The sequence below is a fragment of the Vulpes vulpes genome, chromosome 10 (assembly GCF_048418805.1).
Source record: "Vulpes vulpes isolate BD-2025 chromosome 10, VulVul3, whole genome shotgun sequence".
Taxonomy (NCBI): Eukaryota; Metazoa; Chordata; class Mammalia; order Carnivora; family Canidae; genus Vulpes; species Vulpes vulpes.
This window is the reverse complement of record NC_132789.1, coordinates 29,583,274-29,602,113: the sequence shown is the minus strand read 5'-3', so window position 1 is coordinate 29,602,113 and position 18,840 is coordinate 29,583,274. Positions and strand designations below refer to the sequence as shown.

Genomic DNA, 18,840 nt, shown 5'->3' with positions numbered 1-18,840 from the left:
CATTATGGTAGATGGTGGATATTGCCCTCCAGAAAGTCCGCGTGAGCATATGGCACTTTAAGTGGTGTAGGTTACTGATTCCTCACAGCCTCACTAGTTCTGAGCAGTACTAAATCTGTGATAAGGAGGGTCTGGATTTTTCAGAACTTACTCAAAACTGTTCTTCTTGCTAGGGTACTGCGCTCAACAGATCCTGACCGCTTCCAGGTAATGTTCTGCTACTTTGAAGATAAAGCTATTCAGAAAGACAAGTCTGGTAAGTTTATTGTTGTGGTACTCTCATGATGAAATGAGCTTCAATAGTGTAAAAAGGCATACTACTCCCAATTTTCTGTCTACATGAAGAATATAGTTTTATGAAGTTACAAACTACATTGGAAAGATCAGTATAAGACATATAATCTTACAACCATATAGCCTTAAGGAACATCACTCTTGTCCACCCTTAACACTTGAGTATGCTTTGACCCCCAGATTTCAGTATCTAATACTAACCTGTGCTGAGAGATTCCTAGTCTCCTCACATAGTCATTGATAGACCTAGAGCATCTTATTGTAAGGGAGCAGTCATGCTTTTTAAAAGTCCAGAGCAGGCTAAGAGGACCAAGACCAACTTAAAAAGATTCCCAGTGGACAGACTATTATAATCTGAACATGAATACGTATTTTTATTATGTTGCTTAAAAGAAGGGCAGATAAACAAAGATAATGGTGTGTACCCAAATACACAGAGATTATATATATGTATTCTCCTATATATTTTAGCATAATGATAGGTATAATGGATAATATATAATATATAGGATATGTGTATATATACAAAATATTTGTTTTTTCCACTAAATATTAGTGAAATAGAGATAGGTAGTTGTTTCTTATGTAATCAGGAAAGAAGGAACACAAGGAAAGAGCCACACAGTCCAGGAAGAGGCCTGGCACCCACGATAAAGTCTCGCCTGGCCTCCGAGAGTGACTAGGTAGAAAGGGTGCCCCACAGGAGATGGGCAGAGGTGTCCCACAGAGTAGCCAGTTAAAGGTACTCTGTTAGCTGAAAGTAGCTGTTAGCTCACTGTGGGGACAGGCCCAGACCTTCCGTGAGGGGTTCCATGCCTCAGTAGTCCTGTTGGCCATAAGGAGACTCCACTCAGGTCCATGAATGCTTCCAGTGGTGCCATCAGGCCAGGCCAGAATGTCAGGGCAGCAGATCAGGACCCACGGGCCACATCCAATTTGAAGACCGAATCATTTCTGGGGAAGTTTCAGAGTAAGAAAATTTATTTGAATCACAAAGACTTGCAAGCCCAATGATGCAGATGTCCTTAGATCCTGAGTGCATAGAGGATCTTAGCAGCAACCAGTCCTAAAAGCACCAGACTCCTGGGAAAACAAATAAATGAAACTCTCCAGTGGTATAAAAATATAGTTACTGAAATTCTAGTGAGGCAAACCTAAGAATTGGAATAAAAATAAGAGTTATTAAAATTGAGACTGCAAAGAAAACAAACACATAGTATAGTCATTCTTTGACCAGTTTTTTTTTTTTTTTTTTTTTTTATTTATTTATGATAGTCACAGAGAGAGAGAGAGAGAGAGGCAGAGACACAGGCAGAGGGAGAAGCGGGCTCCATGCACCGGGAGCCCGATGTGGGATTCGATCCCGGGTCTCCAGGATCACGCCCTGGGCCAAAGACAGGCGCCAAACCGCTGCGCCACCCAGGGATCCCCGACCAGTTTTAGTATAAGGATGCCAATGGTTTTAAGCATCATTATATTGGTCTGTGTATTTTTATTTATTTATTTATTTTAAATATTTTATTTATTTATTCATGAGAGACACAGAAAGAGAGGCAGAGACATAGGCAGAGGAGAAGCAGGCTCTCTCCAAGGAGCCTGATGTGGGACTTGATCACAGGACCCCAGGATCACGACCTGAGCCAAAGGCAGACACTCAACCACTGAGCCACTCAGGCACCCTTATGTGTTGATTTTTAAAGTGCTTAAAAATTTAAGAGACTGAAATATTAGACCCATGTTTTAATTAAATGCTTAGAAGAATTTGATCAGTTTTGTAATTGTGCTTAAATATTTGAGGGAGTTGAGTTTGCTAGATCCATGAGTTTTGATTGATTAACTGTGTGGGTACATATTTCGAGGAATGCTAATTGAGAATTCTTAAAATCAATAACTTTATTATTAATTAATGATATTAACTTAGTGGTGAGGAGCCTCTCCATATTTAGAAGCTCTGGCACACTGAAGAATCTATCAATTTGTTCTTGCTAATGGAGAATTAATCCCCAGATAATTGTGGTACCGTTTTTTCTATTGTTAAAAAATCAGTCCTTGAAGAAATCTTTTTTAAAATCACCCCAAGGAAAATAAATAAATTAATTAAAATAAAATAAAATCACCCCAAGGATTGTGAGGTGCTGCTTCATGTAAGACCTTTTGTCCAATAAGTCTTTTGCAGATCCCTTCACACTACTGCATGACAGTCAGGAAATTAGGTTGGTGGGTTTATTTTTGTGGGGTTGGCAAAGGAAGACCGTATGAGGGTTCTGCAAGCTCCCCCTGCTGGCAGTATGGGGAAGGATTGGATGAGGAGGAGCCCTTCAGAGGCCAGGCTGGAAGATGAAGGCAGGCAGTTTGTATGGCAGGAAACCTCTCCCACTGGGGTGCAGGATGCAGGAGAGGTGCCCCACACTCAGAGGGTCATACACACATCACCCCAGGACCATTAGGGGGCATAGTAGAGACACTGTTAAACTGCTGGCTAAGCTGATTTGCTCCCCTCGTCTATCCACCCATTGTGGTAGATGGTTGGTTACCCTGAGCTTTTTTAAAATTTTTTTTTTAATTTTTTTAATTTATTTATGATAGTCACAGAGAGAGAGAGAGAGAGAGGCAGAGACACAGGCAGAGGGAGAAGCAGGCTCCATGCACCGGGAGCCTGATGTGGGATTCGATCCCGGGTCTCCAGGATCGCGCCCTGGGCCAAAGGCAGGCGCCAAACCGCTGCGCCACCCAGGGATCCCTACCCTGAGCTTTTTTTGTTCAAACAGAGAGGGTAAGCAACAACAACAACAAAAAATAAAGAATGCCAACCCCTAGGAGCCTAAGAACCTACCACATTTTGCCTGCCTCCTAATGAGAATATCTATAGACAGAATCAGTTACCTTTCTAAAGCTGAAAGCTCATCCTCTTCTGAGCTCTACTTTTCTGTTGCTGTGTCATAAAAGGAAATTAAATTGCAGTAAACAGTATGGAGGTTCCTCACAAAGTTAAAAATAGAACTGCCCTACAACCCAGCAACTACACTACTAGGTATTTATCCAGAGGACACAGACATAGTGATTCGAAGGGGCACATGCAGCACAATGTTTATAGCAGCAATGTCCACAGTAGCCAAAATACAGAAAAAGCTCAGATGTCCATTGACAGATGAAGATAAAGATGTGGTATATATGTATACAATGGAATATTAGCTCACTATGGGGATAGGCCCAGACCTTCCATGAGAGGTTCCATGCCTCAGTAGTCCTGTTGGCCATAAGGAGACCCCACTCAGGACCATGATTTAAAAAAGAATTAATTTTAAAAAAATTAAATCTTACCATTTGCAATAATGTGGATGGAACTAGAGGGTGTTATGCTAAGCAAAATAAGTCAGAGAAAGACAAATACCATATGATTTCACTCATATGTGGCAATTTAAGAAATAAAACAGATGAACATAGGGGAAGGGAAAGTGAAAATAAGATAAAAAACAGAGAGGAAGGCAAACTGTAATAGACGATGAACTCTAGGAAACAAATTGAGGGTTGCTGGAGGGGAGATGGGTGGGGACCTGGAGTAACTGGGTGATGGGCATGAAGGAGGACACTTGATGTAATCATGATATAATGTAATGTTATATACAACTGATGAATCACTGAAATTCTACTTCTGAAACTAATAATACATTATATGTTAACAAAATTGAATTTAAATAAAAGTAAATAAATTTTTTAAAAAGAGGAAATTAAATTGCACTGAAGACCGATGTACACTTTACCTACACTTAATTTTCACGGTACACTGTACTCTTCCACATGATTTCCTTTTTTTTTTTTCCTCTTTTTTTTTTTCCACATGATTTCCAAATGGGTTTCTTTCTTGAGTGGGTAGGTAGGGTAAAGCCAATAAATGCATACCTACTGAGTGTGCTTTCCTTTTCTTTTTCTCTTTCAAAAACATGAGAGGTGGGAAGGAGATATCTTTGGAGATGTGTTATTCATGAGTTTTCAGAACCAAGCAAGAGAGAGGTTATAAAAAGCATGTAGCAGTCCCCGAAGGAGAGGGCCAGCACCTCCTGTGCAGGTGTCAGCCAAACCTCCACGTGTTCAGGCAGTGTAGCCTGCCAGCTGCCTAGTCACTCAGTACAAAGACTGAGGTAATCCAAGCTAACTTTAAGTACAAAAAAGGGAAGGGGCTTTTTTTTTTTTTTAATGTAAAAGTCACCATAGAAGCTACACATGATTATCATGGGCATCTGACCACTGTCTGATTGTTTTTTATTAGGAACCTACAGTTTGTTTCCTAAGAGCTATATGAAGATTTTATGCTAAGGAAAAAAAAAAAAAACCTCAAAGATGTGCTAAACACACCCCCGAAAGAAGATTTCATCCACCAAACTTCTTAGAAATTAGCCTCTCCCTCCTAGGGCATCTTGTCCAGGTCACACTAATCATTTTCCATGTCTGAGAGCTTCAGGGGCCCATTTAACCTCATAACAAACACTTATGTGGTGCCTCTTTATGTTTCAAACTCTGCCTGGGCCTCGGGCACAAAGGTGCAATGCCTGCCTAATGTATGTGCCCTAATGACCTTGCATTCTTGTCATTTAGCCACCCTAAAGACAATGCATAAATGGGACAGCACTGGAGGATGAGCAGCATTTAATTATATCACATTGTGATGCTCATGCCCTGCTGTTGCTTTCAGATTTGCTTTGGCAGCAATGACCACATCTGGTTCTCGGATCTTGGTTTCTAAACACCATTCAGCAGTAAAGGGAGCCAAGGCTCCATGTAAAAAAACAAAAACAAAAACAAAAACAAACAAACAAACAAAAAAAAAACGAGGTGAGCTTGGGACAGCTCACAGTGCCAGAAAGGAAGGAAGGGAAAAAAGAAAAGGGAGATAAAGAAGAAGAAAAGAAGAAAGGCCTGTGGGCATGTCACAAGGGCAGAAGTCTACTTGAAAGAGCTCCTAATGGCCATAGCTGGAACAATTTGAACAACACAATGAATAACAACAGTATTGGATTATAACCCAGTGCAAGAAACAAATATACATGAGTCCATACTAATTAGGTGATTGAACAAATGAAACATGGGGAGGGAGAAATGGACCTTTCTTATTTTTTTTAAGATTTTATTTCTTTATTCATGAGAGACACAGAGAGAGGCAGAGACACAGGCAGAGAGAGAAGCAGGCTCCATGCAGGGAGCCTGACGTGGGGCTCGATCTCAGGTCTCCTGGATCACACCCTGGGCTGAAGATGGCGCTAAACCACCTAGCCGCCCAGGCTGCCCATGAGACCTTTCTTAAAGAATTCCAATTACTAAAAGTAGAGAGAGTGAAGAAAATAGAAAATCCCAGTGAGACCAGAGTACCTGCTGTAGGCAGAGTCCACTGATGGGTGCAGAAACCAGTGGGCAAAATCTTAAAGAGAAATTACATGTCTAAAAAAAGAGAGACAAAGAAATGACATGTCTGCATCACCTCAAAGTATCTTCCCCAGAGTATTTCCTGGTGACTGTGGTGGTTTTAACTTACACCCACATTCTCTTCAGGAGCTGCTACTTAATTCCCCTCTCTGTGTGGGCTGGATGCAGTGACTCCTTTCTGAAGAGTAGAGCATGGAAAGGGAGAAATAGTAACTGGACAGTGGGAAACCTGGCACACACCACTGTACCCAAGCGATCAAGGTCAGCCTCACCAGCGGTAGGAGATCCTGATTTCACACACCTCCCCTGCCCTGCCACCCCACTGCAATGCAACAAGAAGGCCACTTCACCTCTGGGATTTTCCTAAAATCCTGTAACCTTGGTCTAATCATGAGCATGCATCAGACATACCTAAATTGAGGGACATCCTACAAAATGCCTGTGCTCTTCAGAAGTGTCAAGGTCACAAAAGGCAAGAACATAATGAGGAGTCAACATAGATTGTGGGAGACTAAGGAGACCTGATGGTCAGTGTCATGTGGCATCCTCATTGGATCCTTGGACAGGAAGGTCACATTAGTGGGAAAACGGGGGAAATCTAAAATAAATCTAAATAAAGCCTGAAATTTAGGTAAGACTATTACTGTTGGCTTCTTAGTTTTGACAAATGATCTGCTAAGATCTGGAGAAGCTGTGTACAGGGTATGTGGGAACTCTGTGCTCTCTCTGCCACTCCTTTGTTAGTCCAAAATCTTTTCCAAACAAAATATTTGAAAGTAGCTGGAATTGGTTCCTTTCCTTTGATGCTCCTGACCTGTGGAAACCTCCTCATTTCAGGGATGATGCAGTGTGTGATTGCTGTTGCAGACAAAGTATTCGATGCCTTCCTGAACATGATGGCAGATAAAGTAAGCCTTGTCAGCGTGAGTGTGTATGTGCCCAAGGTATGTGGAGAGCACCTGTTGTACCTGTCTCTTCTGAATCAACAGGCTAAGACTAAGGAGAATGAAGAGGAGCTGGAGCGGCATGCACAATTTCTACTGGTGAACTTCAACCACATTCATAAGAGGATACGGAGGGTGGCGGACAAGTATCTGTCTGGTCTGGTGGATAAGTAAGCTCATTTTCCTTCTAATGTTCTGTGTGTGTGTGTGTGTGCGTGCATGCATGTGTGTAAAGTTCTCATTTTGGAATGCACGGAAGAACCATCCTTATACTAGCAGTGCAGAAAAATTGGAGTCCGAATTTAAACTCTCAAATGGCAATGCAGCCTCCCTCAGAATCTCATGGAATTTGCTGTAAGGTCTGAAATTTGGTCCTGAAACTTCCACTTATTCTGAGCTATTGATGCTCCTTACAGTGCATTTCTTGATAAGGGGTGTCACCTGCCTGTGTCTCGGTATCCCACCCTCCCCTGCTGCAGGGCTTCTCAGGGCTTCCTCTGGGAAGTACACAGCCATCTTAAGTGACATCTTCCACCCCAGAGCCTAGCCAGAGGCCCCGGGTAGAATCAGTGTCTTTCAGGCTCCTCAGAGAGGAAGGAGAGCCCACACAGACCCTTTTCCACTCCAGGCTGTCTGTGCTGGGAGCCAAAGTGGATTCTCATGGGACATGCCCCCACATGGATGGGAACCCTCAAGGTGGGCTGGGCCAGCCTGTCTGCAGTGTGAGGGCTAGAGGCAGCAAACAGCCGTGCTGGGCCTGCCCACAGATCCCTGCAGGTGTCCAGGAGCTCTGGAGCCTGCTGCAGGCATTGTGTGCCTGGTCCAGGCAGGGCCAGAAAGTAAGTCCAGCACAGGTATGACTTGTGTCTGAGCTGGACCTCCTAAGCGATGGGCCACAATGAATCACAGCTGTGCAGAGTCGGCTCTCTTCAACCCTGACCACTACATTCAGGAACAGGTTCTTTTCTTTGCTCCAGGATGCCATGCAAATACTACCATTTTCACTTTGTACCATCATGTGGAAGTATTAGGGTGCCCTGGTCAAAACCAAGGAGATCGCTTTGGGGAGTGAGGGAACGTGACCCTACCAGTGTATAACTGAGACGATCGATCTGTGTCAAGTTGAGAGCAAGTCACATGGGACCACATCTGGGCCCTGAAAAGTGGGACTGGCAGGAACCTGGGGGGTGTTTCTGACTGAGTCCAGTCTGGGAGGCCTCCTGACCTCCTCTGACCCTCAGCTGGGCAGCAGGAGGTGGGGCTCCCACCTCACCCTATCCCACCCCTCAAGGTGGCACTTTAAGGAACTGAGATTCCTTGAAGGTTTGGCTGCTCAACCCTAAGACATGACTCTTGATATAGGTTTCCCCACTTGCTCTGGAGCGGGACAGTACTGAAGACCATGTTGGACATCCTCCAGACCTTGTCGCTGTCACTGAGCGCTGTGAGTGTCCCTACCTTATGCCTGAATCTGATTTATACTGCAAGTGGCCAAATTGGGGGTGGGGACCCCAGATCCCACCCTGGCCTTTCCCAGTGAGCTGCAGCAAGTTTGGAAGTCCATCACAGACCAGATATGTGTGGGGAAGGGAAGCAGACACTCTGCTGCCCAGTGTGAGCTGGAGGCCCAGCTCAGCAGAGGCAGCCCAGGGAAGGCGGTTGGAAGAGGGAGCTTTGTTGTGTTTTCAGGACATTCACAAGGACCAGCCTTACTACGACATCCCTGATGCCCCCTATCGGATCACCGTTCCTGACACTTGTGAAGCCCGAGAGGTAGGCTGGCAGCCGTCCCCTTATTAAGGGCCGTTTTCATTGCCCTCTGGAGCATCAGGGCTGGCACATTGCACGCATTAGATTATTCGGTCCCAGCAGTTGGAGGTGTGAGCACTGTGGTCCCCCGCCCGCAGTGAAGAAGGCCTGAGTTGTCAGAGTTGCACAATATGAGCAGGGTGGTCTGTCTGCCAGGCCCGCTCCTGCCCCTCAGCCATGCTGACACCAAGCCCTTTCTTGGTTCAGCTGCCAAAGGTTTTCAGCTGCCTGTCAGTTTATGGTGTCTCAGAGCTGCGTGAGCAAACACGACTGTCAGACCAACTTCACTATTATGAGGTGTGCAGACTGTCATTGTGGTAGTGGAGTAACATGACTTTGGCTTTGTGTGACGCTATGGGAAATAGATAGGGTAAGTAGCTCTAGATAAGGAGGATGTGCTCTGTGAGGTCTGACTTGGAGCCCTCACTGTGGCAAACTGAGGCCTAGGGCCAGGTCACATCCCAATCTTGGGGCCTCCAGCCAGACCAGCTGCCAGCTGGGATTTCTCCCCACAGTGACGAGGCCGCCGGAATGGCTTTTACCTCCCAGGACCTATATTCTCCAGTCACTGATTCAGGACATATGTTGTCCAGTGGCCATGTGAAGCACTGTGAGCTAGGCCCTGCTACTTTATGCCAGGATTATAGACCAGGCTGTTTATACCCTATTCCCAGAGCCTCGGAGTTAGAACATGGTCACTATAATCATTTGCTAGGGTTGCCATGATTAAGTGCCACAGACTGAGTAGCTTAGACAACAGAAATGTATTTAGTTATTTATTTTCTCACACTTTTGGGAGGCTAGAAGTCTGAGATCAAGGTGTTGGCAGGGTTAGTTTCTTTAGAAACCTCTTTCCTTGGCTTTTAGATATCTTTTGTGTTCTTGTGTCCTCACATGTCTTCCCTCTGTACCCTAATCACCTTCTCTTTGAAGTACACAAGTCAGGTTGAATTACGGCCCACCCATATGATAACCATTTTACCTTAATTACCTCTTTAAAGGCTCCATCTCCAAATACTGTCACATTCTGAAGTACTGGAGGCTAGGACTTCAATACTGGGTTTTAGGGGGGTACACTTAAGCCCTCAATAGTAGTTAACTGCTGTCTGTAGCTAGCATCCTCTGACAACCCAAATACACTGATTTCGGCCTGATTACACTCTTTTCCAGAGCATCGTGAAGGACTTCGCAGCACGCTGTGGAATGATCCTACAGGAGGCAATGAAGTGGGCACCTACAGTTACCAAATCCCACTTACAGGTACTTTCACAAAAAAAGCAATTTTGATATACTCCTTCCAGTGATCCAGAGAGCTTTCATAGACATACCATACTTGAAATACAAACAGCACTAGTGTGAATAAGCAGAGACCAAAAACATTAGTCTAATGCCTGAGAATAACAGAAGCCTCAGAGGCTGACTCTTTGGTGAGAACACCTTGGGGAGTAAGGGTGCTGGTTATGGGTGAGGGGGGCAGGTGCAGTGGGCTCTGTGAGCAGACAGACCCAGGGAACCTGACCACTCACCAGGTAGGTGTCAGGTCTGTGGCAGGACTTGGGGCTGCTTGCAAGATGGGTGCACAGGGAGACCTGGCAGTCCAGCAGCAGCACCTGTGCTGGATACTGGAGCTGGAGGGTGGCTGCCATCCCAGTAGAGCCCTGTCCAGGTTGCACGTGGAGCTGCACATGAGCCTTCTCAGACCACAGCTCTGGCTTATGAGCACAAACAACTGCAAGGTGAGCCGTTATTCTGGTCAAGCAGAGGTGGACCAGAAATACCACAATACGTGAGAGGAAAAAGTCACCTCAAAGGGATCAAAGATAAGAAAACCACTAGAACAGATCTGGCTTAATAAAGAAAAGGTGCATCAAGAGGAGCATGTGAAGCTGACCTCAGCAACACTTGTTAGGATAAAGCTGGTTCCAAAGTGTTTCTGTGTCTGGAATCCAGGAAGGACAGAGCAGCTAGCCCCAAGGGCCTTCCAAGGCTATTTGAAAATCCATTTCGCAAGAGCCCATAGGTGGTGCCTAGCGTTGCCATACAGTCCTTCCTTTAGCTAAGGTTTTGGAACAATGAGGTTAGAGCAGTTAGGGAAATGAAAAAAAAAAAAAAAAAAAAACTGGAGCCCTCCATTAGACATTCAGCAGCTAAGCTGCATAGAGGTGGGCTTTGTGACTAGGCTGTGCTTGTAGCTTAACAACTGCCACTGTCTAGTGGATACATCAGTACTGTTCGGGCAGGGGTACTTTCTCAAACTCTTCATATTTGGGAACTGATTTTTTGTGGTACACATGGAGGAGGGGGGAGCTCAGCTCCCAAGGCTAAGGTCTAAAGAGGGGAGGCCCCCTTTCATTCCTAAAAAGGTTCATTAAACAAAAAGGCCTACTAGAGGGAGAGCCATGTGTTTCTGCAAGCGTGGGCTAGCAAGGGAGTGGAAAATGCAAAGAAACGCTTGAATTGGCCTCAGTGATCCAGCCTTCATTTCCCAGCCGTAGTATCCCCATCTGTCCTGGGCTTCCAGCTGGCAGCTTCAGCCCATCCTAAACCATCCTCCACACTGCCCACTACAGCGGCCCATTGTTGCTAGCAAATAGGCTCTGCACACCTCCCTCCTACCTCCATTCATTAGCCATCCCCCTTTACTAAGGGGTCCATGGTTGGGTTTCTGGGGCTTGTGCACTTTCCTGAGGGGAGTCCTGTGGCTCACTCTAAACTCCCTCCCCTGGCATACAAGGCCTTTTGGACCTGGCCTGTCCCTGGGCCAGGCTTGCCACCTGCTATCTAGCCCCTTGTATTTGCTACTCCTGCAGCGCTGATCCCTGGCCCCTGATGGTCCACAGAGCAGAAGGCCTTCTCACATGTCCAGGCTCTGCCAGGTGTCCCTTTACCCCAGCAACTCCCTCCCCCAGTTGGCCAGGCAGACTCAGGCCCTTGCTCTGCCTTCCTGCTATCCATCAGGCCCCCTTTTACAGCAGGGCTGCTCTGGCAAAAGAAGTGCCAGCATGTTGACAGCAGGGCCAGGACTCTGCAGCTCTGTGTTCTAGGTATCTGGCATGGGACCTGGCAGGTGGCAGACCGTCAGCAAGGATGTATCAAAAGAATAAGTGATCGTCTCACATTTACTGTGTATGCCAGCCACTGTGGGCAAATCATCCTTGTTCATGAAGGAGCCATAGCCAACTGAGGGTGGCAGGGGGGTGGTGGGGGGTTTAACTGATGCTCCCACAGAGAAGGATCCACCCGACATCAAAACCAATGTTTGCTCTACTACCTCACACACCTTAAAATAAAACAGCCCTTTTTTTTCTGACCAGGAATATCTGAACAAACATCAGAACTGGGTGTCAGGACTGTCCCAGCACACGGGGCTGGCCATGGCCACCGAAAGCATCCTGCACTTTGCTGGCTACAACAAGCAGAACACTACTCTTGGGGTATGTGTGTGCCTCCTGGGGAGTAGGAATCTCCTCAGCCCTGGGAGCCACAGTGCAAGGGGAAAGACCAAATTTGGCATTTGGGCACCCACGTGCCGCACACGCAGCTGTGCTAGCAGTAAGCGGGTCAGGTTCCATGTGAGATGCCCAAGTTCAAAGAGAGTTGTCACTGGAACCTTACTGTGTTTTCTTGATTCATTAATGATATCAGATTTGGATTTCTTTGTGTGCACAAGGAAGGAAACTGATCTATAGGAGACACGGTCAGTATTATCTTATAGTTCACGTTGATTGGAAACATTCCCTGGATTTTCCTGTTTCAGCAGGTGCCAGAGCACACGTGCATACATACCCTCAGCTTCATCTTGTTCCACTCAAGATTACTTTAGAGGGCAGCACGTCCATGAAGTAGTGCTTTTTTAGTTAAATCAGAGTTTAGGATCAGAGCAGCAGATTGACAACAGGTGATCTGACTGGCAGCATTGCATGGCGGTGTCTCCCAGTCTTAGGGCCTAGCACTGTGTCTGTCAGTCTGGCCCAACCCAGTATGGCTGTAGGCTTCTTAACTCTGTGCCTCCTCTCTCAGGATGGGAAGGTGGGGAGGCTGCCACCTGTCTTCAGGACATGATAGGGTAGAGGTACAGAGGCTGAGCACCAGTGGGAGGATGGCCCTGTGACTTCTCACCATGGCTGTGACTCTAAGTGGGAAGAGAGGAGCCCATGAGGCAGGCTGAGGGTGCTCAGCCTCCGTGCAGAGAAACCAGTGTCTTCTCACGTCCCTTGTCATCTTGGGAGCTCTCACCAGAGATCACTCCATGTTCTCTGAAGACATCAACATCTGCAAATACAGCTAAAGCACCCTCCACACTGTGGCCTACCAATGCATTTGCCGCCTAAGGAGCCTGCAGACATCACTGAACCCTATTCAGGATGCTGAGAAGGCCACTGTTTTCCCCATTTTGCAGGGGAGTATATTCAGACTAAGGACAGCAAGTGACTTCTCTAGGACCTCACAGCTGATTAGTGGCAGGGCCAGGTTCTAGTGCAGACCTGCTTGATCCCATAGGCAACACTGTCTCCAAAAAACATAAAGCATTTTTGTGTGACCTTTTAAAAAGTAATCCAGCATAATTTTATGAGAAAACCTTGTATTTTCTGGCTTTTTTTCCCAAAAATTTCGTATTTTCTTCTTCTGACCTTCTTTCTCCCCACTCACCTCCCTCCAAGAAACAACCCCTCAAACTTCAACAATTGAGAGATTCATTTTCCTCAGTAGCATCTGTATATCAAGAAGTGGATAGGTTGGTTGTGTTGGTTTGTAGTAAAAGGTACTAAAAGGAAATGTGAAAGGTGGTCATCCTCAGTGCATATTCGTAATGTATGGTGATGCTGGGCAGAGCAGTAGCTGGAAAGCATAGTAGCAGTGACCAGCCAGGGTTAGGAAGAGCAGTCATCAGGACCCCAGGGTATGGGGACTGAAACTGAAGCTGAGGAAGTGGGGGCAGGGTGTGATCTGCAAATATTTTCCCCTTTTTGTGGGCTGCCTTTGTTCTCAGGAGTGCGCCCCTTTTGTCTTCTGCTGTTAGGCCAGCATTAGACCTGCAGCAGCTGTTGGGTGTCTCTGAGCCCCTGCTGGCTTCTGACACCATGCTCTTAACTTCACCCTTTACCATCTTCAAGTCACGTGTACACACCAGCACATACCCACAGAGGAGACAGCCTGGGAACACTAATTTCTCAGCATTTTCATTGTAGGCTATGATGATTTTCACAATGATCTGGTGATTAGATCTGTTCACCACTGGGGATGAAAGCAATCAGGGCAGTAAAATGAAGCTATATCACAAGCTGCCTTCCAGAGAAAATTTTTCATACTAAAAATTTTTTATCTTTTTCCTATGAGACCTGTCAGACTGGAGGTTATTCTAAAGTATTTTTGTTTCATTAGCTTGCCAGCACTGAAGATTTTTAATAACCCCTGAATCCAAACTTGACTTCTTAATTGGACTTAGGCTTAGCCATGGTGAACATGAGAAAAGCATGTCTCAGTGGCCTGAAATAATTCTTGATAGGGGTGCCTGGTTGGCTCGGTTGAGTGTCTGCCGTTGTTTCAGGTCATGATCGCAGAGTCCAGAGATCGAGCCTTGCATCAGGCTTCCTGCTCAGAGGAGAACCTGCTTTTCTCTCTCCCTCTCCCCCTCCCCCTGTTCCCTCTCTCACTCTCTCACTCAAATAAAATCTTAAAAAAAAAAAAAAAAGAAGAAGAAGAAGAAATAATTCTTGACATTTGTCTATAGGCAACTCAGCTTACAGAGCGCCCAGCCTGTGTGAAGAAAGATTACTCCAACTTCATGGCATCCCTGAATCTACGCAACCGCTATGCAGGCGAGGTACTTTTCCTGCCCTTGTGTCCCAGGGCCATCAAAGTGTCCTCTCGCTCCAATGCCAGTCAGCTCTCTTCCAGTGGAAAATGCACTTGAGGTCTAGAACTCACTCACTTTAGGTGGACTTGAAGGTGTGGGGCCCTGGGACTCACCAGCACAGTCTGGAGCATTTATGGCACCCACTCACCACTTCTGCAGGAGGGTGATTTCACATACACACACTCTGGCCACACTGAAGCTTTCTGTTTTTCTGCCCTGTTTTTTAGTGGTAGCAAACATTTGTTGGGTGCTGTGCACTATCTAGGGCGGTTGATGAGGTGTATATACTATTATTACAATTTTACAGATAATGAAACTGAGGCTCTCGAAATAAAGTAACTTGCCAGAGTTACACAGGCAGAGCAGGGTCAGGAACCACATCTGATCACCATGAGGGCTTTCATCCACCATGCCACACTTTAGCCCAGCTTGGCAAGTTGCTTCACCTCTCGGGGCCTCAGTATCTGAATCTATAAAACACAGAAGTTAGCCTACACCATTTAGGAGGTCCCTGCAAGTCCATCAGTGCCTAGTCTGAGTGGGGTCTCCCCTCCCCCCTGTACAACTTCCTCATTCTAGCAGTTGCTCTTCCTCTTCCTGTGAACCCTCAGCACAGGGGCCGCTCACTCTGCTAGGCTAGGCTGGGCTAGGCTGTTGCTGACCCTAGCTAGGCTGCCACTGACCCTGCGTTCCCATGTGCTAGGGATTGCTCTGATGGCCTGTTCCACCTATTTTGAATACCCCAGTGGTGGTAGGAAATCTGTCTTTGGCAGTAGGTTTGGTTTTTGGAAGGAGTCATATCTTTTCTATGTAGTTGAGTCTTGTAGATAAGAGAGCAGCATGCTTTTGTTGGGGAAGAAAATGATATACAACTTTAAAAATAATGAGACCGCGCTTCTCATTTGAGTCATTAATTGACTCTGAAAGAACTGTTTTTAATCAGTCCACATCATGCAGCCCTACTGTGGTTCAGACCCCGAATTCAGTACTAAAATGTAAAATCAACAAGACCAGGTCTCTGCATCTGAAGGACCATCTAGAATGGAGGAAATACCAACATGCATTGCCAAAAGAGAAGTTCCCCCAATGTGTAAGCAGTGGTAGCATCATTGAGCCTGACACTCTCTACACACATAAGCTCTAGTTTGAGACAGTAAGGCTCTGGTCAGGCCTTGTCCGTGTGCCTGGATTATGTGAAGCTCTCTTGACAAGTGTGCTTCTTGCAGGTATATGGAATGATTCGGTTTTCAGATGCCACAGGCCAGATATCTGACCTGAACAAAATGATGGTCCAGGAGCTGAATACAGCGTTAGACCTCAGTAATGCTCAGCAGTACACGCAGGCCATGTTCAAGCTGACAGCAATGCTCATCAGCAGCAAAGGTAATGGATGGAGACATTGGGGAGCTCTGAGCTCGTTTGGAAATGAGTATTTACCTTTGTCTTCTTTAGGGATCTGGGGGTCCCCTAGTAGAGATCTCTGTGGGGCCCTTAGGGGTAGAAGTAAACAGAAGACCATCATTGGCCCACCTGGTTCTCTGTCTTGTTGACTTAAGGAGACAAGCAGAGGGTTCAGCCAATGTTCGTTCAGTGCTTCTTCTGAATAGCGTGTGTTTGGTTACAGATTGTGACCCACAGCTCCTTCATCATCTGTGTTGGGGTCCCCTCCGGATGTTCAACGAGCATGGCATGGAGACTGCCCTGGCCTGCTGGGAGTGGCTGCTGGCTGGCAAGAATGGTGTGGAAGTACCGGTAGGACACTAGCTGTGTTCAGCTCTTGAGGGTGGGGCCAGAGAGATGGAGAGAGCTTGACCTGGCTGTTCACCTGACAAGCTTGGAGACCCCAGGCAAGCCTCTCACCCTCTGGGGCCTCAGTCTCCTTATATGTAAGGCTGTGATATTAATGCCTGACCACTGGGCTATCACGAGGATAACAAGGAATATATGTTAAAAGGATCCTAGTGGGATCCCAGGTGGCTCAGCGGTTTAGCGCCACCTTCAGCCCAGGGCGTGATCCTAAAGACCTGGGATGGAGTTCCACGTCGGGCTCCCTGCATGGAGCCTGCTTCTCCCTCTGCCTGTGTCTCTGCCTCTGCCTCTCTCTCTCTCTCAGGAATAAGTAAATAAAGTCTTTATTAAAACAAACAAACAAAAAACAAAGATTTAAAAAAAAAAAAAAGAGGATCCTAGTGGTTCCTAGGAGTTGTTGTTTCTCAAAAGCTCAGTAGAGGGAGCCATTTCTCCGAGAGTGGAACACATGGAATGTGATCCAGAGAGGTTGTGGTTGTTCACAAAGACATTTATTTCTCTTGGCCTGCTCACTTTGGGAGGGGCAGTCTTCCTGGTGTCCATATTTCTAAAGTTGATGTTGGAGGAGGCCCCCAGGCAAGGTCATATATGCCCTTTCAACTGATTGGATGAATATCTAAGAACTGTTGAATTTTTCAAAGATCTCATTAATTTTCATAACAACAGGGAATTTGGCATTTTTTCTGTGTTTACTTAAGATGAGTTGAGATAAGTGGTCAAAAGAGGTGTTTACTTTTTCTTGTACCCTGAGGAAAATGGAATATTTCCAAAGATGGAATTAGAATGTTCCAGGTAGGTGCTGGTGGTGGCAATAATCATCATACCTCACATTTGCCTGGGTTATTATAACTGCATGGAGTTTGTGTTGGGCACACCACTCAGAGTCTGGGGAGGTATTTTGGTCTGGTGGCTCCCATGGGAGAGTACCTGGTCAGGGAGAGGCACCGACCTCTGCCTCTCAGAAGAGGAAATCAGCTGGGGCCCTAAGCTTACCAGTGGCTCCTGGACCCTTTATCTATGAAACTAAGGTGGGCACTGGGTTCTCAGCCTGGCCAGCTCTGCTCACATCACAGAGCACGCAGAAGGGCCTGTGAGAATCCTGCCACAACCTGTAGGGGCTCTGACTCCAAAGAAAAGCTCCTCATCTGTGTAATGAGACTACTAGCATGAGCACCTGTGACAAAGAGTTATTGTGGAGATTGAATGACTTAATTCACCTCACCTCACAGGCCAGGATCAGTGCCCAGCACATAGCAATCTATTAGTAAATATAAACTGCTGTTGTGATGGTGGCTGTTGTCATTGCCAGGTAGAGGATTCCACACTGACAGTGATCTGCCATTGCTGTTACATACACCCACATGCCCCCCCTTCTTTGGTTTTCATCTGTTTTACTACTGCATGTGTTATATATCTTAAAATAGTGCTATATTTGTTCTAAAAGTCCAAAGCTTTTCAAAGAAATTAAGAAAAGGACTTTTTAAAAGTCTCACACATTTATCCAAATATTTTCCATTTCTCACATTCTAAGTCTTCCTGTAGACTCAGATTCGCAATTGTTCTCTTTAGCCCAAAGAAATTCCCTTACCAGGGATCCCTGGGTGGCGTAGCGGTTTAGCGCCTGCCTTTGGCCCAGGGCGCAATCCTGGAGACCCAGGATCAAATCCCACGTCGGGCTCCTGGTGTATGGAGCCCGCTTCTCCCTCTGCCTGTGTCTCTGCCTCTCTCTCTCTCTCTCTCTCTCTCTCTCTCTCTGTGTGTGTGTGTGTGACTATCATAAATAAATAAAAATTAAAAAAAAAAAAAAAGAAATTCCCTTACCATTCCTGTAGTTCAGGTCTGCTGGAATAAATTCTCTCTGCTTTAGTTCACCTTCATTTTTTTTTTTTTTTTTTTTTTTGTGCATGTGGATATTTTTCCTGGGTCTAGGATCCTGGGTTGTTTTGTTGCTTTTAGCATGGTAAATACATCTTCTATTGTCTTCTGGCTTGAATTGTTTCCAGGGAGAAGTTAGCAGTCATTCTTATCATTGTTCCTCAGGAAGTACTATTGTTTGTATTTGGTTTTTCCTTTTACCTGCTTTTAGGATGTTTCCCTTCATCTTTGATTTTTAATAGTTTGACTATGATATGTGGTTTTCTGTGTATTTATCCCGCTAGGGTTTATTGAGCTGCTTAACTTTAGAGATTTAAGGTTTTTCATCAAAGTAAGAAATTTTCTTTAAATATTTTTCCCCATTTTCTTGTCTCATTTTGGGATTCCAAGTACCCACACCTATGTTGATGACTTCATATTGTCCCACAGATCATTAACATTCTCTGCAGTGCTTTTCACTTTTCTATCTCTCTCATTTCATTTTGGCTCATTTTAATTGGTCTGTCTTCCAAATCACTGCCCTTTTCTGACACGTTATTCTTTCTGTTGTTAAGCTATCATATATATTTTATCTTGGATATCATGAGTCTCAGATCTAGAATTTCTGTTTCTGTTTCATAGTTTGTATATCTCTGATGAGACTCTGTATCTTCATTAGTTTCTCCATCTTTACCTATAAATATTTGGTGATATTTACAATATTTTAAAGTTCTTGTCTATTCTAGAGTCAGGGTCGTCTGTGGGTCTGTTTCTCTTGATTTTTTTCTGTTGATTTTTTTGCTTTTAGTGTTTTAAACGTTTTTGTTGTGATGTGGACTTTATGTATAGAAAAGC

The 18,840-nt window shown here is 45.4% G+C and overlaps 1 protein-coding gene across 2 annotated transcripts in view; it reads left to right on the top strand.

Annotated features, from left to right (window-relative positions):
• PI4KA (phosphatidylinositol 4-kinase alpha) overlaps positions 1-18,840 on the top strand; it is a 119,683-nt gene that overhangs the window by 75,472 nt on the left and 25,371 nt on the right. For both annotated transcript variants that reach the window (XM_025982669.2, XM_072723448.1), the window contains exons 23-32: positions 174-256; positions 6,550-6,620; positions 6,702-6,826; positions 8,019-8,100; positions 8,346-8,429; positions 9,636-9,725; positions 11,780-11,899; positions 14,197-14,289; positions 15,549-15,705; positions 15,947-16,074. In XM_025982669.2, coding sequence (XP_025838454.2) covers positions 174-256; positions 6,550-6,620; positions 6,702-6,826; positions 8,019-8,100; positions 8,346-8,429; positions 9,636-9,725; positions 11,780-11,899; positions 14,197-14,289; positions 15,549-15,705; positions 15,947-16,074 — 1,033 coding nt within the window. The remainder of the gene's footprint in view (positions 1-173; positions 257-6,549; positions 6,621-6,701; positions 6,827-8,018; positions 8,101-8,345; positions 8,430-9,635; positions 9,726-11,779; positions 11,900-14,196; positions 14,290-15,548; positions 15,706-15,946; positions 16,075-18,840) is intronic.